General features: G+C 36.5%; 1 protein-coding gene across 5 annotated transcripts; it reads left to right on the forward strand.

Moving 5' to 3' along the window:
• Positions 1 to 377: 377 nt before the first annotated feature.
• Positions 378 to 19,605, forward strand: LOC148869760 (Thioredoxin superfamily protein). 5 transcript variants are annotated; one of them, XM_088970213.1, is made up of 9 exons: positions 414 to 531; positions 655 to 689; positions 7,834 to 7,917; positions 8,113 to 8,211; positions 10,011 to 10,130; positions 10,245 to 10,323; positions 12,736 to 12,822; positions 18,006 to 18,068; positions 19,047 to 19,605. In XM_088970213.1, exons 4-9 carry the CDS (start codon positions 8,156 to 8,158, stop codon positions 19,122 to 19,124), a joined length of 483 nt encoding a protein of 160 aa, XP_088826339.1. In that variant the 5' UTR covers positions 414 to 531; positions 655 to 689; positions 7,834 to 7,917; positions 8,113 to 8,155; the 3' UTR covers positions 19,125 to 19,605. The 5 variants fall into 5 exon arrangements, with proteins under 5 accessions (XP_088826337.1, XP_088826340.1, XP_088826341.1 ...); XM_088970211.1 differs by lacking the exon at positions 7,834 to 7,917 and having other exon boundaries at positions 378 to 531; XM_088970214.1 differs by lacking the exon at positions 7,834 to 7,917 and having other exon boundaries at positions 408 to 531; positions 18,787 to 19,605.
• Positions 19,606 to 20,409: the final 804 nt, after the last annotated feature.

Consider the following 20,409-nt stretch of genomic DNA (forward strand, 5'->3'; position numbering starts at 1 on the left):
TGAGAAATTGTGGAGGATATGGAGAAGAATGGTTCGGCTGGAAAAAGAAAGGAAAGAGGCAAAGATGTGAAAAAAAGAGGGGGTATTCGACTAGGGTTTTTAGGTTTAGTTATAGGTTGGGTTGGGCCGGGCTTAGGCCGGGCTATTTTGGCAAATCCCGAGTCCAACTCGAATTTATTGTGGGCTGAGCTTTTTGGCCCGATGTTAAACCCATCCGGGGGCCGGGCCAGGCCGGGCCGTCAGGCCACCCGACCCATGAACAGGTCTAGTATTGGGTATTTAGAAACCCGGTAGACCAAAAACCGTCTTTTTTTTTATTTGGATAACGAAAGCCCATTAGACCAAAAGATAAGACCCCTAAAAAAGCCCAAAATGGTCTTTATTTAAAAGCTACAATCGAAGCTTTTGGTCTATTCGGGCTTTTCACCTACATCTAGCAAAAATTCGAACTCAACAAATATCCTTCATTCTCCACTTTCGAAAGTGACTAAGAGGAACTTTGCCCCAAGCGACTGAGAAGCATCGACGCAGGTAGTTCTTCTCCTTTTAATTCCTTCAATCTTCTATTTTTTTTCATCGTTCCATGAATTTCCCCTTCTTCTTCTTCTTCTTCTTCTTCTTCCATCAAGTACTAATAGCCATCTTTTCTTGTAGGAGGCTAATTACCAGCTGTTCTTCACCGTGTTCAGGTATAATCAACTGTCATTGCTCTTTTTTTTTTTCGGATTCCATTGACACATGAGGCTCCAGGTTAGGGCTTAACATTTGTTAGTGTTCTATCATCAACATCTTTTGATGTCTATTTACATTTCAGATTTCTGCAATCTCAATCATATATACATCTCAAAAAAGAAAAAAAAAGAAAAATTGTAATTTGTCCATAGGGTCCAGCTTTCTCCACCAGTTGCAGGGGATCCAACACGCTTTGTTGGTGGATTTTTGCATTGCACATGTCCCATATGCGTCTAAACAGAATGAAGAATTTTGCAATACAAACCTGTTTGATGTTAGGTGACTTGCCCTGCACGTTAATGTTAAAATTGTAATTTAAGGTGGTTGTGGAGAGTTAAGGAATTGATTTCCATTAATCTTACTCAGACTCCAAGAAATGGACCTTTTAGGGAGGTTATAGTCAGTATTGATGATACTGTAGTTGGGGTTGTCTGGCCTTCTACTGTAATATACACTGGAGGGATCAATCCTCTGCTTTGGAGACCCATCTCTGGAATTGGTTCTTTTGATCTCTCTTCATACGATATTGATATTACTCCATTCCTAGGAAAAGTTTTGGATGGAAGGCAGCATCAGTTGGGTTTAGTGTAACAAATGCTCTTAGTGCAACAAAGTGCTAGAACTAAAGGAAAGTTGATTAAATATGATGTCCAACCTCTAGTGATTACCTTAGTTTTGGACTTCAATGGTTCAAATGGAGATTTTCTTACTACAGCAAGTAGGTCTTTTCTTTTGGCTGGATGGGTGAAGTCTTCTCATGGAAACATCACAACCTAATCATATCAATACTTTGCTTATAGGAACGCAATGAAGTTTGGGAACAATGGGAATGAGCAGATTGTGAATCAAACAACAGATGTCAATGCCAATGTTTATTCTAGGCTTCCTTCTCATTTAGATTTTATTGATTTATCTAGAAGGTTTCCCCTTTATTTGTACACTAACTTTTTGGATCAAGGAAATGGCACCTCGACTTCAATTTTCAAACCTGTCCTTAGGATTCAACCAGCAGTTGTTTTCACATGGCCCATTTAGTTTCTCAAGGGGAAATCTCATGAATCTGTAGGCTGCACAAGGTTCTATGATTGTAATGGGGAGTTTGGTAACTGGTGGTCTGGGAAGCACTTAGTAAGTATTTACATATGATGGTAAAGATGGATGCTACTTCTCAATGAGAATGGAATTGCAAGAGTTTCTGCACATACGAATGGAAGTCCATGCATGTGTCGTCATTTGCATTTATATGGAATATAAGGCTACGTTTGATTGCAGTCTAAACTTCATTCACCATGGTCTAGATTCATGGAAGCGTAAAAGGGATGAGTGTAAATTTTGGTTTACTTTTGCTTCATGTAGGCTTCCCTATCATTTCCTGCCCTTTCTTTCAAACTAAACACAGCCTATGAAAGAGAATGGAGATAGGAGTTGGGTTATCTGTTTAGAGTAAATAGGATGCAAGGTGATCTCCACTTTATATGAGAAATAGAGAAAGAACTGAGGTAGCGGGAAGTTGGTGCAAATTTTGCATCAGTTTTTGGGATGTAAAATTTACACTCATTGAATGTAAAAAAGGCAAAAAGTATAAATTTTGTATCAGGTAAAAATGAAAATCACAATTACAAACAAACAAAAACAAAACTGAACCAAGTATGACTTTTGCTCCAAAGATTTGCACTGCAACAAAAAAATGACAAAACAAAGGGTTTGTTTGGAAATTGCTATCAGAAAAAAACATGAATATACTAAAATAAAGTTCAGTATTTAAGGTATTGGGTTTAAGTTTGTCTAATTTTTTCAATTCTGTAAGATTTGGGCTCGTAAATTCAACTTGGTTAGCTGTAGTTGAACATTAGGAGATGGAGTACAGTGGAAAGGTAGATAAAGTGAGAAGATCATAGCATGCATGAACTGAACTAAGGTTAATGGACCTTGAAAACTCAACGGAAGTGACCGGTGATCTAAAAAGTAAGGAGCTCAATCTCTATGAAATTGGTTCGATTATAGTTCTCTCAAAAAGGTGGACTTATTCCATTGAGGGTTGGAGTAAAGTAGTTGGTGGGAAGCTCAAATCTCATACTATTGACCAAGACAAGTTTTTCACAAGACAATACAAGCTCAAATCCCACTTGGAGGAATTTACTTGCATCAGATTTACATGATCAAGAGAAGCAAGTTTAGATCTATCAACCTGGTTGTTTATTGGTTGCTCCATTTGAAATGCTATAGTGAAGCTTTTCCAATCAAAATAAATGTTACAGTTGAGATTTTGTACATCTTTATTACTATTTTCTAGTTACTTTTCAAGGATATCTAAGTTTATATTTAGTATTGATTTCAGACTAGATTGAAAGATACCTACTTTCCTCTTGTATTGGGGTCTCTTCCCCCTCCTCTCTTTTTAAATAGATTTATTCTTAATTATAAAAAAACATCTTTTTTTAGATTAGACTGTATTCATTTCCTACAAAAAAAGTCAATAGCCACTTTTCTTAATTAAATAACTGCCCAAAATATTGAACTTCCACTGAAGGTGTTGTGAGGAGTGAAATAATCCACTCTCAGACCTGAACCTATGTTCTAAACTTCTAAGGTTTGGAATCCTTAGGTTTTACCCTTGCACCAGAAATGGTCCATGGTTCTAGATTGTTGTCTACATACGAAGGGGACAAATACAGGCACAGAACTGCTGATAAACACGTATGTAGACAACAATCTAGAACCATGGACCATTTCTGGTGCAAGGGTAAAATCTAAGGGTTACAAACCTTAGAAGTTTAGAACATAGGTTCAGGTCTGAGAGTGGACCATTTTCTCCTATGTTGTTACATTGTTGTATGCATATTATGTGTGTAGACAAGAACTCTCACCATTATTTACCTTGTGGTTCAAGGAGCTTATGAACCTGGGAATTCTGGATATAGTGAAAAAGCTATTTGGTACTTTAAGTTATTTTCTCATTGGTTCCTTTTTCATTTGATACATATATCAAATTTAAAATATTGCATTACAAAATGCAATGCAAGAGTTGTAACATTTTTGCTTATTAGTACATAATAGTAAAAAAGTAAAAGACACACACGTCAAAATAAAAGGCAAGGGACCTCGAAATGAATAAAATTCTATTGCTAATTATCTTTGATCATTGCAGGACTGAAAATTCATGCTCCTCATTAAAGGCTGCTTCCCCTTTAAAATTTTATTTTATTGATTTCCTTTTGTTGACCCTTAACTTCTAGTTATTAACTAGTTATTGCTTTTCTTGTTCTAGTCATTAACTAGTTATTAATTATTTCTAAAACCTTTTTTAATAGTTTTCTTCCGTATGATCTTTTATGAACATTTATTTTGTTTTATATAGGTGAATGCGTAAGTGGAGCCCGTAGGTGATAACCGCATATGTCAATGTGTAAATATGTTATCTTGTATAGGGAAATGCATGAATGGGACCCATTTTAATATTTTAAGTAAATGTGTAAGTGGGAACCACAAGTAATATTTGCATATTTGAATGTGTTACTAGGTCCCGCGCATAAACATTTAACATGTATGTAAGAGGAACTGATAAGTATGTTTGCCAATCGGTCTTTCGATCTTTCTAGCTTTTGAAAGATCTTAAAAAAAATTGCAACCAAATGGTCTTTGGTCTTTGAAGATCTACCTGTGAAAGATCGTCAGTCTTTTGAGGTCTTGAGCTTTTGGAAGATCTTCCTGAAAAGACTTGCGAAACCCTCTTTAATAGTGGGGCATTTAGAATAATGTAGAATGAAACTAACTTTTTTCTTCCTTGTCGAAATAGCTTTTGTAGCAATGACTATGGAGGCGTTTGGCAAGTCTTTTTAGGAAGATATTCTAAAAGCTCAAGACCATCAAAGACTGGTGAGCTTTCACAAGTAGATCTTCAAAGACCAAAGACTGTTTGGTTGCAAATTCTTTCAAAGATCTTCTTAAAAGCTAGAAAGATCAAAAGACTGTTTGGCAAGCGTACTTACGAGTTCTACTTACACACATATGAAATGTCATACATAAGACCCAATAACACGTTCAGACATGCAAATGGTACTTGTTGGTCCCACATAAACATTTACCTATACAAAAATATTAAAATGGGCCCCACTCATGCACTTCTCTATACAAGACACCAATGTAGTCCCCAATACAGTTCAACACACACCCCAATACAGTCTCAATTGTACCATCCCTTCCGTTATCATCATTTTAAGGAACCACTACTCCCCAACACAGTTCAAACACACACAGCAAAGAGGCCCAAATCAGTTTCAGGTTAAGGTTATAAGAGGTTGAAATCATACTGTACTTTCTATTAGTTCATTACACAAGTCACAACCAACAATCTAGTAGGGTTTTTGGCTATTCACTGTTATAGTAGTTGAATTCAAAAGAGATTATAGAACCAAAAAAAACAAGGATATTAGTGAAATTTCCTGAACCTTTTTTTTCCTTAGAGTTAAGTTTAGGCTATTAGTGATGTTGGAATATAACATAGAAGTGTCTTGGGTTTCCATCACATAAAATAAAGTCAAACCATGCCCCTATTACTCCTATATGACATGCTTACCTCAACTAGGGGCATATGATCCAATTTCACTAAAATAAAAATTTGTCAGTTTATGATCCAATTTCATAATTCACAACTTCTTAAATATTCACAAACAGGGGGCTAGAATGTACCACCATCTACAGAAACAATATCAGTTGATGAATAGATATCAATTTAGGGAGATATGCATATGTGGACACTACAAACAACTTAAAGTAGCTGAAGGAGCCTAGAAACCGGTGCATGCTTTCTAATGCTCTAGGGCATAAACATATCAAGAACTTGTTTTTAGTTTAATTTATGAACAATTTTCAAAATCCAAAATCAATCCAAGACCAATCTGAATCACTAGATAATATTTGATGTGAATCTGAATATTAATGAATTGAGGCATATCCAATCCAATCTCATAATTTGCAGCCCTGCCTTCAAGCAGAATTTGTTCAAATTGAATCTTATTGAGAGGTTCACTTGCAGTTTGCAAAATATGGTTTGGTTTTAGAAATGATCAACCAGTGGTCCAGTACAATATGAAGCTAGAATGGTTATTGTTATCCTTTCTCTGAAATGGAAATCTGCCAATGCTAAAACCATGAAAACACTTAAGTTGGTTAGATATTACAAAGTATAAAAGCACTCTATAAACTTGTAAAACTTTGTAGTACAATACTTGAGTTGGAGACTTGAGAACCAAAAAGTTTTCAGCAATCAGCACAGGAGCAATTTTTAGACTGCTAAGTTAATGGGATAGTTGAATTAAAGGTGGATTGCTAATACAACCCCAAGTGGAATCTATAGTTAAATGCACACTTGAAATTCTTAACCCATTTCAGAAGTATGGACAAGAAATAAATAAAGAAGGCATTCATTTTGATTTAAGAAATTCTTGTTATATAGAATGAAATCCCTTGAATTTGAGGGAATAAATCTTACCAAAATTATATTAAAATAAAACAAACCAGTTTAAGAATATGTTAGTGAAAGAAAACCAGTTTAAGAAATATGGACACTTCACCCATGGAGTATATGGTGGGGAGGTATTGGAAGTTTCTTGCTTGTAAAGATAATGATTAGTCCAAGGAGCTTCTCTTTAAAGCTATATCATAAATTTTACAGTGTTTAGGGTGCCTTCAACCACAACAATCTTCATTCATCAAAAAAAAAAAAAAAAAAAAGAAAGCATAACAATTTTTTGATATCTAAATTCCCAAGGGAGAACCAAAGCTTCTTGGATAGCAAGCCTCCACCACCTTAACAAATTTGAAACTGGAGTGATTATACATTAATCTATACATTGCTAGCTCCCAATTTTTAGTGTGGTTTCAATGCGCCATGAGTTTACATATAATACAATTGTATGCATTATATTCTAAAATTGATCTCATCATTTTAGAAAGTTGTTCATTAACAACCCTAACTGAAAGAGTTGTTACTTGAAAAAGGTATTTAGAGATAGGTGGCTAACTGAAGGATGGTGGGTTCTGGAGGGTTTAGGAGAAATAGAAATTTCAATGTTAAATCTAGATAACTATGGTTGCAAAGTCGTATGTAACTTTGTCAAGTGTTGATATTTAGATGGCTTTGCTCAAGTAGAATAGGATATTACTATATTATGGTTGGGTAAAGAACATAAAAAAGTTGACTCATTAGCATGACCACAAGAATCCTAAAGCCTACTGCCTACCAAAAACTGCAGCAAAAGCTATACCATCTATCCTCAAAGTATGAATTATATATGATCTTTGTCATGAAAACTACTAAACAAATTAGTAAAAAGCACTTGTTTAAAACATAAATGCAAAAGTTTTGATTTAATGAGGGTTTTCCCTTTTGGATCAGATTTTAAAGTATATTTTTTTTATTATGTATATTTTTTATTATAATATGTATAGTAATAATTAATATATATATATATATATATATATATATATATATAATATTTTTATTTTTATATGTATGACAATATATAATTTTTGCAATTCTTAATTTTTTTGGTATGTAAAATAAAAAATATTTTTATATGTATACTTTTTATTTTTTATAGGAAGCTTAGCTCGCAATTGAAAATGAGAAACGTTTTGATTTAATGGGGGAATCTCATTCCGCCGAAAATGAGAAACAGAATCCCATTCTTGCCAAACAAACAGTTGGAATTGAGAATTCCGATTCCAGCACCTATTCCAGAAACCAAACGGACCCTAAATATGTGTCAAATCGAAATCGTCCTCTCGAAAAGCCCTGAACCCTGTTTTTCTTCTCCATTGCTGCCGAGATCTCTATACCTTCTGTCCGACCTCTCCATATTTACTGACCACCAAAGAGCGCATTCGTCTCCACTGAAACAGGTGCTTTTTTTTATTCCTTTTTTAACACATATTTTTTCAGCTAGAACTGTTATGCATCAGTTTTGGAATAGGTTTTAGGTGATTTTTTTTTTGGATGGATGGGTCTGCGTTAATGAACGAGGTCATTCCATTTTTTACTAATATTTTTTTTTCTTAATTTCTGGTATATATAATTTTATGGATTGGTTTGTGCCCAAGCATGGCAGATTGGCCATCTACCGCTGACCATCAGTGACCTCTCTAGTAACCCTTTTACTCCAGCAAAACTATCAGCAAGAACCAGTGAGTGAGCGTTAGCTTTGTGCGAATAAAAATTTGTTTTGTGATAACGTTTTTAGTTTTATTTGATATTCTCCAATAGATTGAATGACAAATGTTTTTCTTGTTTTCTGGCATTGGACTAGTTCTATCTTTTCAGAAATATTCGAAATGCTTTAGAATGATTTCTGCTAATTCTTGAAACGACTGTGTTTGCAGTGTGGTGATTAAAGGTGAGTGACTCCAGTATTGCTTAATCAGAATGGGGGATTCCACCTTTTTCGATAGGTTGATGGGTCATCTCCGTGCAACAAGCAAGTACGAGCTTTCCAGACTCTGCTTTCCATTTGATATTCCTAATTTTTGGCTAGCCTAGACTCTTTATTTTAGAGTTTCATCCCTGTTGGTAAGCTGTTAGTACTTTAATTTCTGATTAGAAGTTTTTATGATATATGTCTTGTTCACAAGATTATATCTCTTCTCTAAGTACTTGCTTTTCTTTTATTGGTAACTCAATTTTTATAAGATGGGTACAAGAATAGATATATACAAAGATCTAAAGTGCCTCTAATCTATTAATCCATCACTAAATACTTTAACCCCGCAATAAAGAACAACTTCACTATTAAAATGCTATAACCTGCCTCCCTCAAAATAATTGCTCCCTGTTTACCCCTTGTTTTGTCAAATTCTCTGCTAAGCTATTTGGTGATCTTGGAACCCAATTACAAATAACACTCATTTCCATACTTAGATGATTGATTTCTCTAATATATGTCAATATTGCTATGGTCCTTGACTTCTATGTCGACTCATCCTCCTATGACCTGTGAGTCCCCTTCTATTACCACATCTATAACATTCAGCATTCTGGTGAACTTCAGTTTTTGGAGTAAAGCTAGCAATTCTGTCCTTGTTGAGTCCCTCAATCCTATGGGTTCTGTGAAGACTGCTATTATGGCTCCAATATTGTTCCTAAAGACTCCTCCAACACCCAAATTACAAATTACTAGCCTACCCCATGTTGCATCCATATATAAGTACTTGTTTCCATCCCAAAGTTGTTTTGAAAAGGCATTTCTGCTGTACAGGGGGTAAAGTGTTACTGGTGGCAGTACTTTAATCTTTTTTATTTTTCTTTCTATTTCCTTCTTGTTAATTAAGATACTAAAGAGAGAGAGAGGGTGGGTCTTGGTGCAACAGTTGGGTTGCTCCATTGCGACCTGGGTGACCAGGGTTCAAATCTTGGAAACAGCCTCTATGTATGTCAGTATGTGCAAGGGTTAGGCTGCATGCATCTGTCCCTCCCTAGACCCACATTGGTGGGAGCCTTGTGCAATGGGTTGCCCTTTTATAAATTAAGATACTCAAGAGAAGTTGTATGCTTTGTTTTATTATATGCCGTAATTTGAAATTTTAGAATTACTTGCAAGTTATCCCCTTTTGCATTCCCAAAATTGTACACTAGGCAGATGTGCCAGATTGGCAGATTCCCATGACTCTAGTGCTGTCAATGAGTGGGGTCTTGTCTGGTTCAGGGTAGACCTGGTCCCAACCAATAGGTAAATGTGCAGAACCAGTTATGAACCAGACCCTATAGGGTCTGTAATCAGGACTATCGGGTCTAACCCAATTGTCACCATTATCATCATCATCTAAGCCTTGTCCCAACTATGAGTGATAGCTATACTTTTAAACTGTAGTTTTACAGTACCTACTTATTTGTTAAATCAACAGAATTGGACATCATAATATGATTAAATTACAAGTATATGATGGGAAAATCAGAAAAATAGGTTTTACTTTTTATTGTTGAAAGAGAAAATAACTTTTAGGCTGGAGGTATCTTTGTAATATGCCAATATGGTTGCTTCAGGTCTTAATTGGTTCATAACGACCAAAACCGCTCCTGACCCAATTATAATTGGGACATGTATTGCATACCCAGGCCCTATATAATTGGGTTGATTTGGTTCTGTTAGGTCTGCTTGACCCATTGACAGCCCTTCATAGCTCAGAAATCGGAGTCTTTTAGCATTGTTGATTAACTATGTCTGTTCAGTTCTTCTATTGTAGAAGATAGAGGACGACCTAATTTTGATTTTTGATGCTGTTAGGTATTACACTGGTTATCCAAAGGATCTTGGGCCTTCACGTATTATTCACTTTACCTCGGAACGTGAGTTTGTCCAGCTGCTGCATGAAGGTCATCCTGTTGTTGTTGCATTTACCATCAGGTAGATTAGATTTCTGTCCCTTCTTGTTTCCGTTGTTTTTCAATTTGAAACCCTTTTAGGAATTCTTATAGAGAGTGATCTCAAGCCTGATCTATTTTTGGATGCTTGTTGTAGATGTAACTACACAAAACATCTTGACAGAGTACTTGAGGAAGCTGCATCCGAGTTTTATCCACATATAAAATTTATGCGTGTAAGCTTACAGTTACTTAATGTTTCTAATAAAAATGGGTCCTTAATGTTTCTCTCTTCTGAATGATGCATTTCATAGTGAGTTGCGAAAATGGGTCCTTAATGTTTCTAATAAAAAAATCTATAAAAAATGTTTGTAATAAAAAAAGGAAATTAGGTCCTTTTTTTGCTTTGTGTTGGTTTCTGAAAAAATGGTTGTGTAATATACAAGTCATGTATGTTGGTAGAATTATTCTTGTTTTTACATAAAGACTAAATTTAGCAATGGTTTGGCAGCAAGTTGGTACTGGCCTAACCTCTGGCATCACAAACAATACACTACTCAGATGGTTAACCCTCACAGTATGATCTTACTGGAGGAGTTCCTTGGAGTTGTACAACAAAGGCTGAAGGTTGTGGAGAGATGACTAAGAGGGATATTCCAAACTAAAACCTTTTGCAACAAGCTAATAAAGAGGTGGTAGGATCAATGTGGAATGGCAAAAATATGGGAAAATCCATTAACTCCAACTGTTGAAGCTTTAACATGGTTAATGGTATTTGGGAAATATGCTTATCCAAGAAGATTTCACATGGTTAATGGTACTACTGTACTAGGGAAATACTTATCTAAGATAACTTAAGGATATGAACAGATTTTGACTGGTAGGAATTTAACTCAACACAACACAACCTTGTCCAAACTATATGGGGTTCACTACATAAATCCTGTTCCACCATTCCGCCATGTTTAGTAGTGCCGTCTCCATTGCTAAGTTATGGACCCTTGAGCATTTCTCATTACTTCAATCCATGTCCCTTGGGAGAAAATTGTGAGGCATCAACATATTTATTTATTTTGTATAATATTAGTTGATTCACTTAGAGGGGCCACTACTTGGTGTAATGGTAAAATCTTGGGCTGCAAGTGTGAGAATGCTGGTTCAAGTTTGAGAGCAGCCACCATGCAAAGATGCCAAAGGTTAGGACCATATCCAGTCTATCCCTCCCAAGACCTGCGGTAGCTAGGACCAACATTGGGTAATGACCTTTTTTATTAGTTGATTCACTTAGATGCAGAATTGTAATAGGAACTCAAGAGAAAAAAAGGATAAGATAAAGAAAGAAGAAGAAGAGAGAAAAGAATGTTTGAACAATGTTGTCATAGTCTTATGATTTATGATACAATTCACAATTTGAATCATGAATCCCAAGGGTTTCAATTTGAATCTTATGCCTAAATCCTTTTCTGCAAAAGCCCTAAGATTTTTGTTTGACTCATGTGGTTTGATTCATAAATTTTATGATTTATACAATTCTTGTGATTAAGTGCAATTTAAATAAATTTAATTAAGAATTAATCCTCGACTTTGTCATTTTTTTTGTTTATAATTAATTATTTTCAAAGGAAACTTGTGTTATTTGAGACCAGACATTGAGTTTATTTTCCATCAATGTACAATGAATATTATTTGATGTAATATATTTGAAAAGTAGAGTAGGTGTGTTATGCTTTTTGTTTTTCTGTATTGGAATGCTGACTCCTTGTCAGCAGATTCTCTTGTAATCTTTTTACAGTTAGTAATTATTTTCTTTATTTATCTATGAAAAAAATTTAGGTTAAAGAGCCATCTTAGGTGCTGTGTTTCTATGTTGTGGATGGTGGTATATTGTGGGCTTTTTTTGGACCCATTGTGGCTGCAGATTGAATTAATGCTGATGTGGTTATTTTTCCACTGGTATTAGGATTACCAAGCAGAATTTTTTTGGTCAGTAATTGCCAAGCAGCATTGCTTTTCTTCATTTCCATTTGCAATGATTCAGCTTACACAATCAGGTGGAATCCAAGAGCATGGAGCACATTTTGGTTCAGATTAGGTGAATCCAAGAGATATGCTTTGCCAGATTGATATGCAAGATCCGGGGTGTAAAGGGTTCTTTTTGAATATGACTGATGTTTACCTCTTTAAATTTAGTATTGAGGGAAGGTTGTCTATGCCTTTTTCTCAGTGTAGTTAAGGCAGTTTGGCAACATCTAGGCATTTTGGCCTGGGAAGGGCTGCAAGGTAGGTCTCTGTCCAAGTAACTGAGAAAAAGAAATAGACAACCAATGTATGTGCGATTTTAGGAAATGAGGAGTTGTGTCCCTGTTTTCCTTGTATGTGTTTATGTCGATATCTATATGTGGGCATCTAGACCTTAAATTGTGTCACCAATTGTGCAATATAGATACCATTGCTTTGTAGACTTGTTTGTTAGAAGCTTGATTTCTTCTCTCTCTCTCTCTCTCTCTCTCTCTGTTCTTGAAATTTAATATGTACTATAAGCAAAATTTGATACCTTTAACACTATGTAGTTCAGGAGTCTTTTCATTGACCATTGTCGTTTATCCTTTGCCTCCTTAATCCTGAGTTTATTCTATGGTGTTGTGCAGGTTGAATGTCCAAAATATCCTGGTTTCTGTTTAGCACGTCAAAAGAAAGACTATCCTTTCATTGAAATATTTCACAGTCCTGAACAAGTAGGTTGCTTGCTTTGTTTCACTTTGGCTTTATTTATCCTGGTTTTACTTGCTGTACTTCTTAAAAGCAGTGCCTCCAAAACCATTAGGTGGTTGAAACAACTTAAATTGAATTTCAACTAGTTGAAGTGAAGCTTACTAATACAAGGCAGCATTCAAATGACTAGTAGATAAGGCAGACTTTACTCATTGTACAAGCCTTTGCCTTTCTATTTTAGAAAATTTTGTTTTGAGATACAACTTTGTGCTGCTTTATTTGGTTGACTTCCAGGTTATTTTCTTTTTCTTTTTCTTTTTTTTTTTGATTGGCAACAGAAAACAGGAATTTCATAATTAAGAAATAATCAGGTGCAACAAGAGGTTACCAGTTTACTTTTCAATTAGAATTTGTGAGCATGGCCTCTGCTCTCTCACCCATCGGCCAAACTATTGGTTGATCTTTGTACCCATTGTATTTCTAATTGCATATTTCTTGAGATCCAGTTAAAGCATCTGGTTTCATTTTTGTAGATCCAATTAGCTCCACTGCTCTTCGCCAACCAGCTAATAGTCACTTTTGAATCACCTTCAATAATCAATCTATCAATTCCAATTTCCTTAGCCTTTTGCACCCCAAACACTGCTGTCTTAAGCTTTTCCCTGATAGAATCTCCTTCCCCTATTGGACCTGAACACAGTGCAATTAAAATCCCGTCCTCATCCCTTATTACCCCCTATTCCAGATGGACCTCAGTAGGGGTTCTCCTCAAAAACCGAAAACTGAGCCAAATAAAAAAATCTGGTTAACCGAAGCGATCGGTTTGGTTGTTGATTAACCTATAAAAAAGCATGGTTAACCAAACTGGCCGATATCATTTACTAAAACACTCCTTGTTGTTTCATGGATTTACTAAAACTAAAACCTACCCTATAGTTTGCATTTTATTAAAACACCCCCTATAGTTCGCAATCAATTTACTTAATCAACCTTCTGTTAAGAACCATTCTTATTGCTATCTAGAAATGGTTGTGTGGCCATCTAAACTGAGTGGAAAATGTTTAAGGGAATGGGCCCATGTTTATATATTCCAAAAGTACCCCTAAAACTTCTTTCAACAAAGAAGAAAACTGACCAAATGGAGTGATTGCCCACATCTTATCAGGGGCAAGAACAAGATTTCTATTTTTATTTTCTTTTAATTACATTTGTTTAATGGACATTAAGGTCAAAACTGTCATTTCCCACTTCCATCTAATGGAAGGTTGATTAAGTAAATCAGTTTCGAACTGTAGGGGTGTTTTAGTAGATGACCATATATTAAATATTTTATAGTATTTATATTATATATAGGGCAAATTTTTGATTCCCCCACCTCTTAAATTTGTCACTGTTTGTAACAGTGACAGGTGGGGGAATTTGACACAATACAGGGGGGGGGGGTATGTGTGTCATAGGTGGGGGTTTTGCAAAATAAAATACAAAAACAAATAAAAATTTATAAGGTGGGGTAAACCCTAATTTTCACTTATATATATTTATAATATGTATTTCACCCAATTTGGTCCCCTCCAGTTTCAGGTTTCACTAAACTAAACTTTGGTGGTAGTAGTGAAGGAAATCCAGGTCTGTCGGGTATAGGGGGAGCCTTCAGGGATGATGAAGGTCGAATTATCGCATTGTATTCTGGTTCTATTGGATGGGGGGACTCTCTTAGAGCTGAAATATTGGCCGTCTTGGAAGGGTTAAAAAGAGCTCAAGAGTTAAATATCAGAAAATTGATAGTGGAAGGTGATTCTAAGTTGGCTATAAATTGGTTGATGAAGGATACTTATAGTCTGTGGAAGTTTCTGAATGAAAAAAAGAAAGTTAGACATCTCGTACAAAATATGGAAGTCAAGTTTCAATGGATAAAGAGGTGCGCCAACTCCTTGGCAGATTCATTGGCCAAACAAGGGGTGGGAAGAGTTAATTTCTTCTGGGCAACATTGTAATCTGAATTGCTTTCTTGGGAGGGTTAAGAGTTTTTACCCCTTCTTTTGTACCTTTTCTGTTATTATCTTTTAATAAAAGTCTTTGTTATCTATCAAAATATATATAAAACCGAAAAGCTGAACTGGTCAACTGGTTAATTGGTTGATGTGGTCAGATTCAGTTCAAACTTTTAGAAAACCAAAAAGATCAGTTAACCGAACCAAAGTGTGCTAATGGTTTGGTTAATCGACCATGAGCACCCCTAGACCTGGGTACTCCTATCAAAGTTCAGTTTTAGGGGTGGGTTTGAGCCAAGCCGAGCCGAATAGCTAGCTATTCGAGCTCGAGCTCAGTTTGGCTCAAGCTCGACTTGAGATTTTTTTTTATAAAAATAAAAAATTATATATAAAAAATATTTTTTATTTGATATTTAAAAAAATTAAGAATTATAATAATTAGTTATTATTATATATAAAAATAAAAATATTATATATAATATTTTCTATAATTTTCTATTATTATTATTATTATTATTATTATTATTATTATTATGTATTCTTGTTTATCCGAGCTTTATTAGGCTCGAGCTCGGCTCGAAGCTCGGTTGAAACCGTGCTGAGCCGAGCTTTTCACGAGCCGAGCTCGAATAGCTCGTAGCCACCCCTTCATCCACCCCCAAGCTGGTGTTGATAGGTAACAGAAAGTATTTCATAATATAAACAAGAATATACAGAAGGTGATATAACCAGGGAATGAGTACCCCTTAAAGCATGTGTAACAATTAAGTCCTATACAATCATTCCCTGCCCAACCCTTACCCGCAGGATCAGGTTAACATTTTCTCCTTAAAACAGCTGAGCCCAAAATACCTGTTCCTAACAACCCCTTGCCTTGCTAGAGAGTCTGCTACCCCATTAGCCACCCTTGGAACCCATTGAAAGATACTGTCACACCTCTCAGGTGCCACTTGATTTTCTTTACCAAGTCTCGGTAGGTCCAAGCTGTCTTCTTGCTGTTCTTTAGCCAGCTTACTACTACTTGGGAGTCTCCTATTAAGAGAGCCTTCTGAAATTTATTTTTTCTGCTAATTGGACCCCATACAGTACATCAGACAGTTCAGCCTTGGTTGAATCTTCTTGGGCAATAGGGCCCGAAAATAGAGCTAAGGTAGTTCCCTCTTTATCCCTGAAAACCCCTCCTATGCCTGAAGGGCCTGGGTTACCAAAGCAGTTCCTATCAAAATTGAGTTTTATAAAACTTTCCGGTGGTGGCTCCCAAACCTGTACTATTCTATTCTTTCTTGTAGAGGAATAGGCCATTTCCCTCCAATTCCTTTTTATGTCATCAAAGGAAAATAGAGAGAACACTTCCAGGGATTTAACCCAATGATTTATTTTTATTAGTAAAGAAGAAATTTTATTAAAGAAACAAAAAGAGATTACATATAAGGGTGGCAAGTTGTCACCCAATTGCATAGACCAACTTAAGACTGACGAACAAACTCCACATTACATATTTGAAAACCCAAGACCTCTCCTAATCTATTTCCGAGGTTCACCTTTTCTAGCTGTCAAAAATCTAGTAGGATCAGCACCCAATCTGTCACAGAGCTGCCCACAGCCACAATCATCTTGTCCATCCTATAAGCTTTGTCTTCGAAGATTGTTCTGTTCCTCTTCTTCTTCCATATGTTCCAGCAAATTGCAAATGGGATACGACTTCATAACACCTTCACCTTCTTACTCCTACTCAGCCTAGGCCAATTAGAGAAAATCTCTGCTGTTGAAATTGGATGAAAACCAGAGACCCCAAGCATAGATGTGAACACTCTCCACAAGAAGCCTGAGAACGTTTAGGAAATCCCCCCCCAACCACCAAGGCCCCCCAACCTCTCCTTGCCTCTTCCAACTCCCCTCTTTTCCCTACTCCCCCCCCAAACACCAAGGCCCCCACCCTCTCCTTGCCTCTTCCAACTCCTCTCACAACTCCCCTCTTTTCCCCTCTATAGTTGGCCCATACACCATCTGAAAGCGTATTGAGATAGTGACACTCCCCCCAGCAGTCCTATTTTTCTTCCGTCGAGCCTGCTAATTTCCCTTCCCCTTCCTCCCCTTCTTCAGAAAATCCCCAAGTAGCCCTTTTGTCCTGCTCTTCTCTTCTAGTTCTTTCGTACTGATCTATAGCCTTTCTCACCACCTCTTCTCCTCCCAGGAAAAATAGACCTAAAGTTTTTCCTACCACTATCTGTCTTTCTACCAGCTTTTCTATATCCACCTTCCTCCTTCCCAGCTTTTCTAACCCAATGAATCACCCTTAGAAGGATATAATCTACGATTGCCTCCAGATTTCTCTCATCTTTGAAGAGTCTTGCATTTCTTTCTTCCCAAACTGTCCAAACAACAGCATCCTTAGTGCATCTCCATAAAATTTTGCCTCTTTTCCTTGGCCACCTAAAAAAGCCATCTGCAAACAGACTAGTTAAGCTTGTAGGTTGAGTTCACCTGCATCCGAAGAGGTCAAAGAGACTCTCCCAGATCGTGGTTACAAATGGACAGGAGATTAGAATGTGATAAGCAGTCTCACCATTTGCCTTACGGAGTGTGCACCAGTTAAGGGATAGACAAGCATTTTTCTCTCTTTTGAAGCATATCTAAAGTGTTGATTTTTCATGAAAGACCTCCCAACAAAAAGCCTCTACTTTTAAGGGAACTGGTTTGCACCACACCTCACTTATTGGAGAGGAAGACCTTAAAGGAGCTTTGAGCATTCAGAGAATGAAAGGAGGCACAAGAGAAGGAGCCTTTAGGGTCTGGAATCCAAATTCTTTCATCTGGGGTAGAGGGAGACACTACAACTGAGTCAAGAATGAGTGGAAACTTAGAGATTGATACACATTCAGCCTCTCTTAGACCTCTTCTAAAACCTAAATTCCAAGACAGTCCCTCCGCAACTGAGTAGAAAGAAGAAATTGGCTCATTTTTAAATAAAGATAGTGAATAAAGGGAGGGGAAAGCATCTTTAAGAGTTGAAAGTGAATATGGTGTTCAAAATCTTTTACAAAGTGAAGTTGCTGGGTTTGTTTCTATATTAACTATTGTGCAAATTTCTCTTGAGAATTGTTCTGTGGATTGTCTTAGTTTGTTAACCCTGATTCAAATATGTATTCCCATGTTAGTTTTGTGTCATTGCTTATGTAAGCTTACAAATAAGAACCCTTTTTATTTTGGTATAGGCAGCTAACCAAGGAAGAATTGCTGATCCCAACATTACCAAGTTCTCAGTTAAAGTGATGCCTGTAAGTTCTGAATCTTGTTTGTAGTCATTAAATATTTTTAAGTTCTTTTGGTTCTATTCCCTTTCATTTGAAACCATTCATGCTCTGGTACATTACTTTTTACTCTTTTGTTATTTGAAATAAGACCGCTGGAGACACATAACCTATTTCTCAAAAAAACACCGAGTTCTTTTATGTCTATACATACCAATGTAGTAAGACTCAGTCTGGACATAAAACTGTTATGCTCATTGGGTCGCGGAACTGGACAGTTAGCCCTTCAAACCACGAAACTATTATTTAACAAGGACCCAGAAAGGTCACTGGGTCATTGTGTCACTCATTCAATCACCCAGTCTGGTCCAGTTGTTACAACATTACTACATACAGTAAACCTGAGGCATGTTCCGGTTCTAGTTCACACTGCAATACCCAAATTTGGGATTGCACCATGCATACGATTTCATTATTATTTTCAAAGGCCAAATACTTTTAATAAAGAAAGACCATTACCCAATGTCCATCCTACCGTCCTAGCTATCCTGGGGTCTTGGGAGGACACTGGCTTGAGATGGTCCTTCACTGTTGAACTTGCAATAAGACAAGGCACATTGCCTTGTGATGGTTGCAGGCATGCAGTGTAACTTTCTAGTCTTTTAGTTACTTGTGTAATTATAATCACTAGAATATAAATTACTTCATCTAAATGGTGGTGATTTTGTATGGTTGGGGGAAACAGAAAAGGAGAGAGAACAAGGAACTATTTATGAAGGACTAGCAGAATCATAGAATGGCAAAGCTTCCTCTCAGAAAAAAACAGAGCCATTTCTTAGCAGTTGGTCTTTATGTTCACCTTTCTAAGACATATGCTTACGACAGACAAAAATTTGTTGATTAATAAAGTTTTTATTAGTTATTGTAATTTCTCATGTACTACTATATGATTTCAGTTAATGGGATTGATGAGATACGTTTTCTGATTTCTTCATTGATTTCCAGTTCAACTATGATGTCAGTGCATATGGTTTTAGAGAGTTCTTCAAGCGACATGGAATACGTACATCAGATCCAAGCTGAAGATGCAACAAACCCAGTCAAAAGTGCTTCACAAGCTGAAGCTTCTGTCTAGAAAATTTGATCTTGTGGATGATCCAAGACTCCGGGTTTGGTTGGTTATCAAGGAGAACATTACCACCCCTACTTAAAAGAATCTAGTCCAAAGTCTAACTGAGCCCCCAGACTGATGCAGCAAACCTAGTTAATAGCTGCACACGATTTGAGTTCAAAAGATGATAGCGTCTTCCAGTTCCTTGTGAGATGATTCTCTCGTAGCTTCTTTCTCTGTCTCTTTCTCTCTCTGTCTCTCTCTCTCTCTCTCTCAATCATAACATATAGAACTTTTTCTGCATTCTAAGGTGGTAGCTTCTAATTATTGTGATGTCCATGGGGCTACAGTTCAGTGTATTTAGTCTTGACTGTTTAACTCGATTGTACCCCAAGAAAAATCAAGTGTGTAATATTGAAGAACATTACTTCGCTAGTTTGAGCTTGTTTTCAACTGCTGGTCCCAAGCCGGATAAAGGAGGATTGCATCAAATTGGCAGCCAACATTATCCTGTTCAGAATGGGGTGGCAAAACCAGATTCATGTAGACGATCCCATATAGCTGGGATAATAAGGCTGCATGAATTTGATTATTATGGCAATATTGGAGAACAACACAATTGCAGATATACCATAGATGACATTGCTTAAAACAAAAGTAAAACCTCAGGCCGACAAACGTGAAGGTTATAGTGTTCATGCAAGAAAACCCTGAAGGTTATAGCTCCTTATTTAGTCGCCCCTCCAAGACTCAGATTAGCTGGGTCCAACATCAGGGAACGATCCCTTTGGGGAAGTCATCAAAAATTAAAATAATGGGATATAGGCTATAAAACCCCCATAGCATTGCAAATGGTTCGGATTCAATTAGATATATTCATGTTTTTCTTTTATTATTTTTTGTTTCACGGGGCTACACAACGGGGGGGGGGGGGAGGGGGTATACCCTATATTGTTCTATACCTGAGAGAGTTCAGGTAGTAATATGATGCAAATACGCCTGGAAAAAAAATGGCTCAACCTGAAAAAACAGGGTTAGGGTCTCAGGTCTAGCTACACAACCTCACCCGACCCAGTATTTTTGGATTAGGTCACAAGTCAATCTGATGACCCGATTTTCAAGTTCAAGTGGGGCTATTTATATATTATTAAAAGTTTTCACTCTTTAATCTCTACCATTTAGTCTTTAATTTTTACTTGAATTATCAAAATTTTCTTTTGAGTTTGGAATTTTAAGGATAATTTCTTTAATTTTGGC

Source organism: Nelumbo lutea, chromosome 2, assembly GCF_056320005.1.
Source record: "Nelumbo lutea isolate HS-2025 chromosome 2, American lotus-T2T, whole genome shotgun sequence".
Lineage (NCBI taxonomy): Eukaryota > Viridiplantae > Streptophyta > Magnoliopsida > Proteales > Nelumbonaceae > Nelumbo > Nelumbo lutea.

Bases quoted from the DNA above. Each gene is read 5' to 3' on its own strand.
- LOC148869760 (XM_088970211.1), top strand. From the start codon at position 8,156: ATGGGGGATTCCACCTTTTTCGATAGGTTGATGGGTCATCTCCGTGCA. The intron at 10,324-12,735 runs GTAAGCTTACAG...GGTGTTGTGCAG, and splicing joins CACATATAAAATTTATGCGT to GTTGAATGTCCAAAATATCC. The intron at 18,069-19,046 runs GTAAGTTCTGAA...ATTGATTTCCAG, and splicing joins TCTCAGTTAAAGTGATGCCT to TTCAACTATGATGTCAGTGC.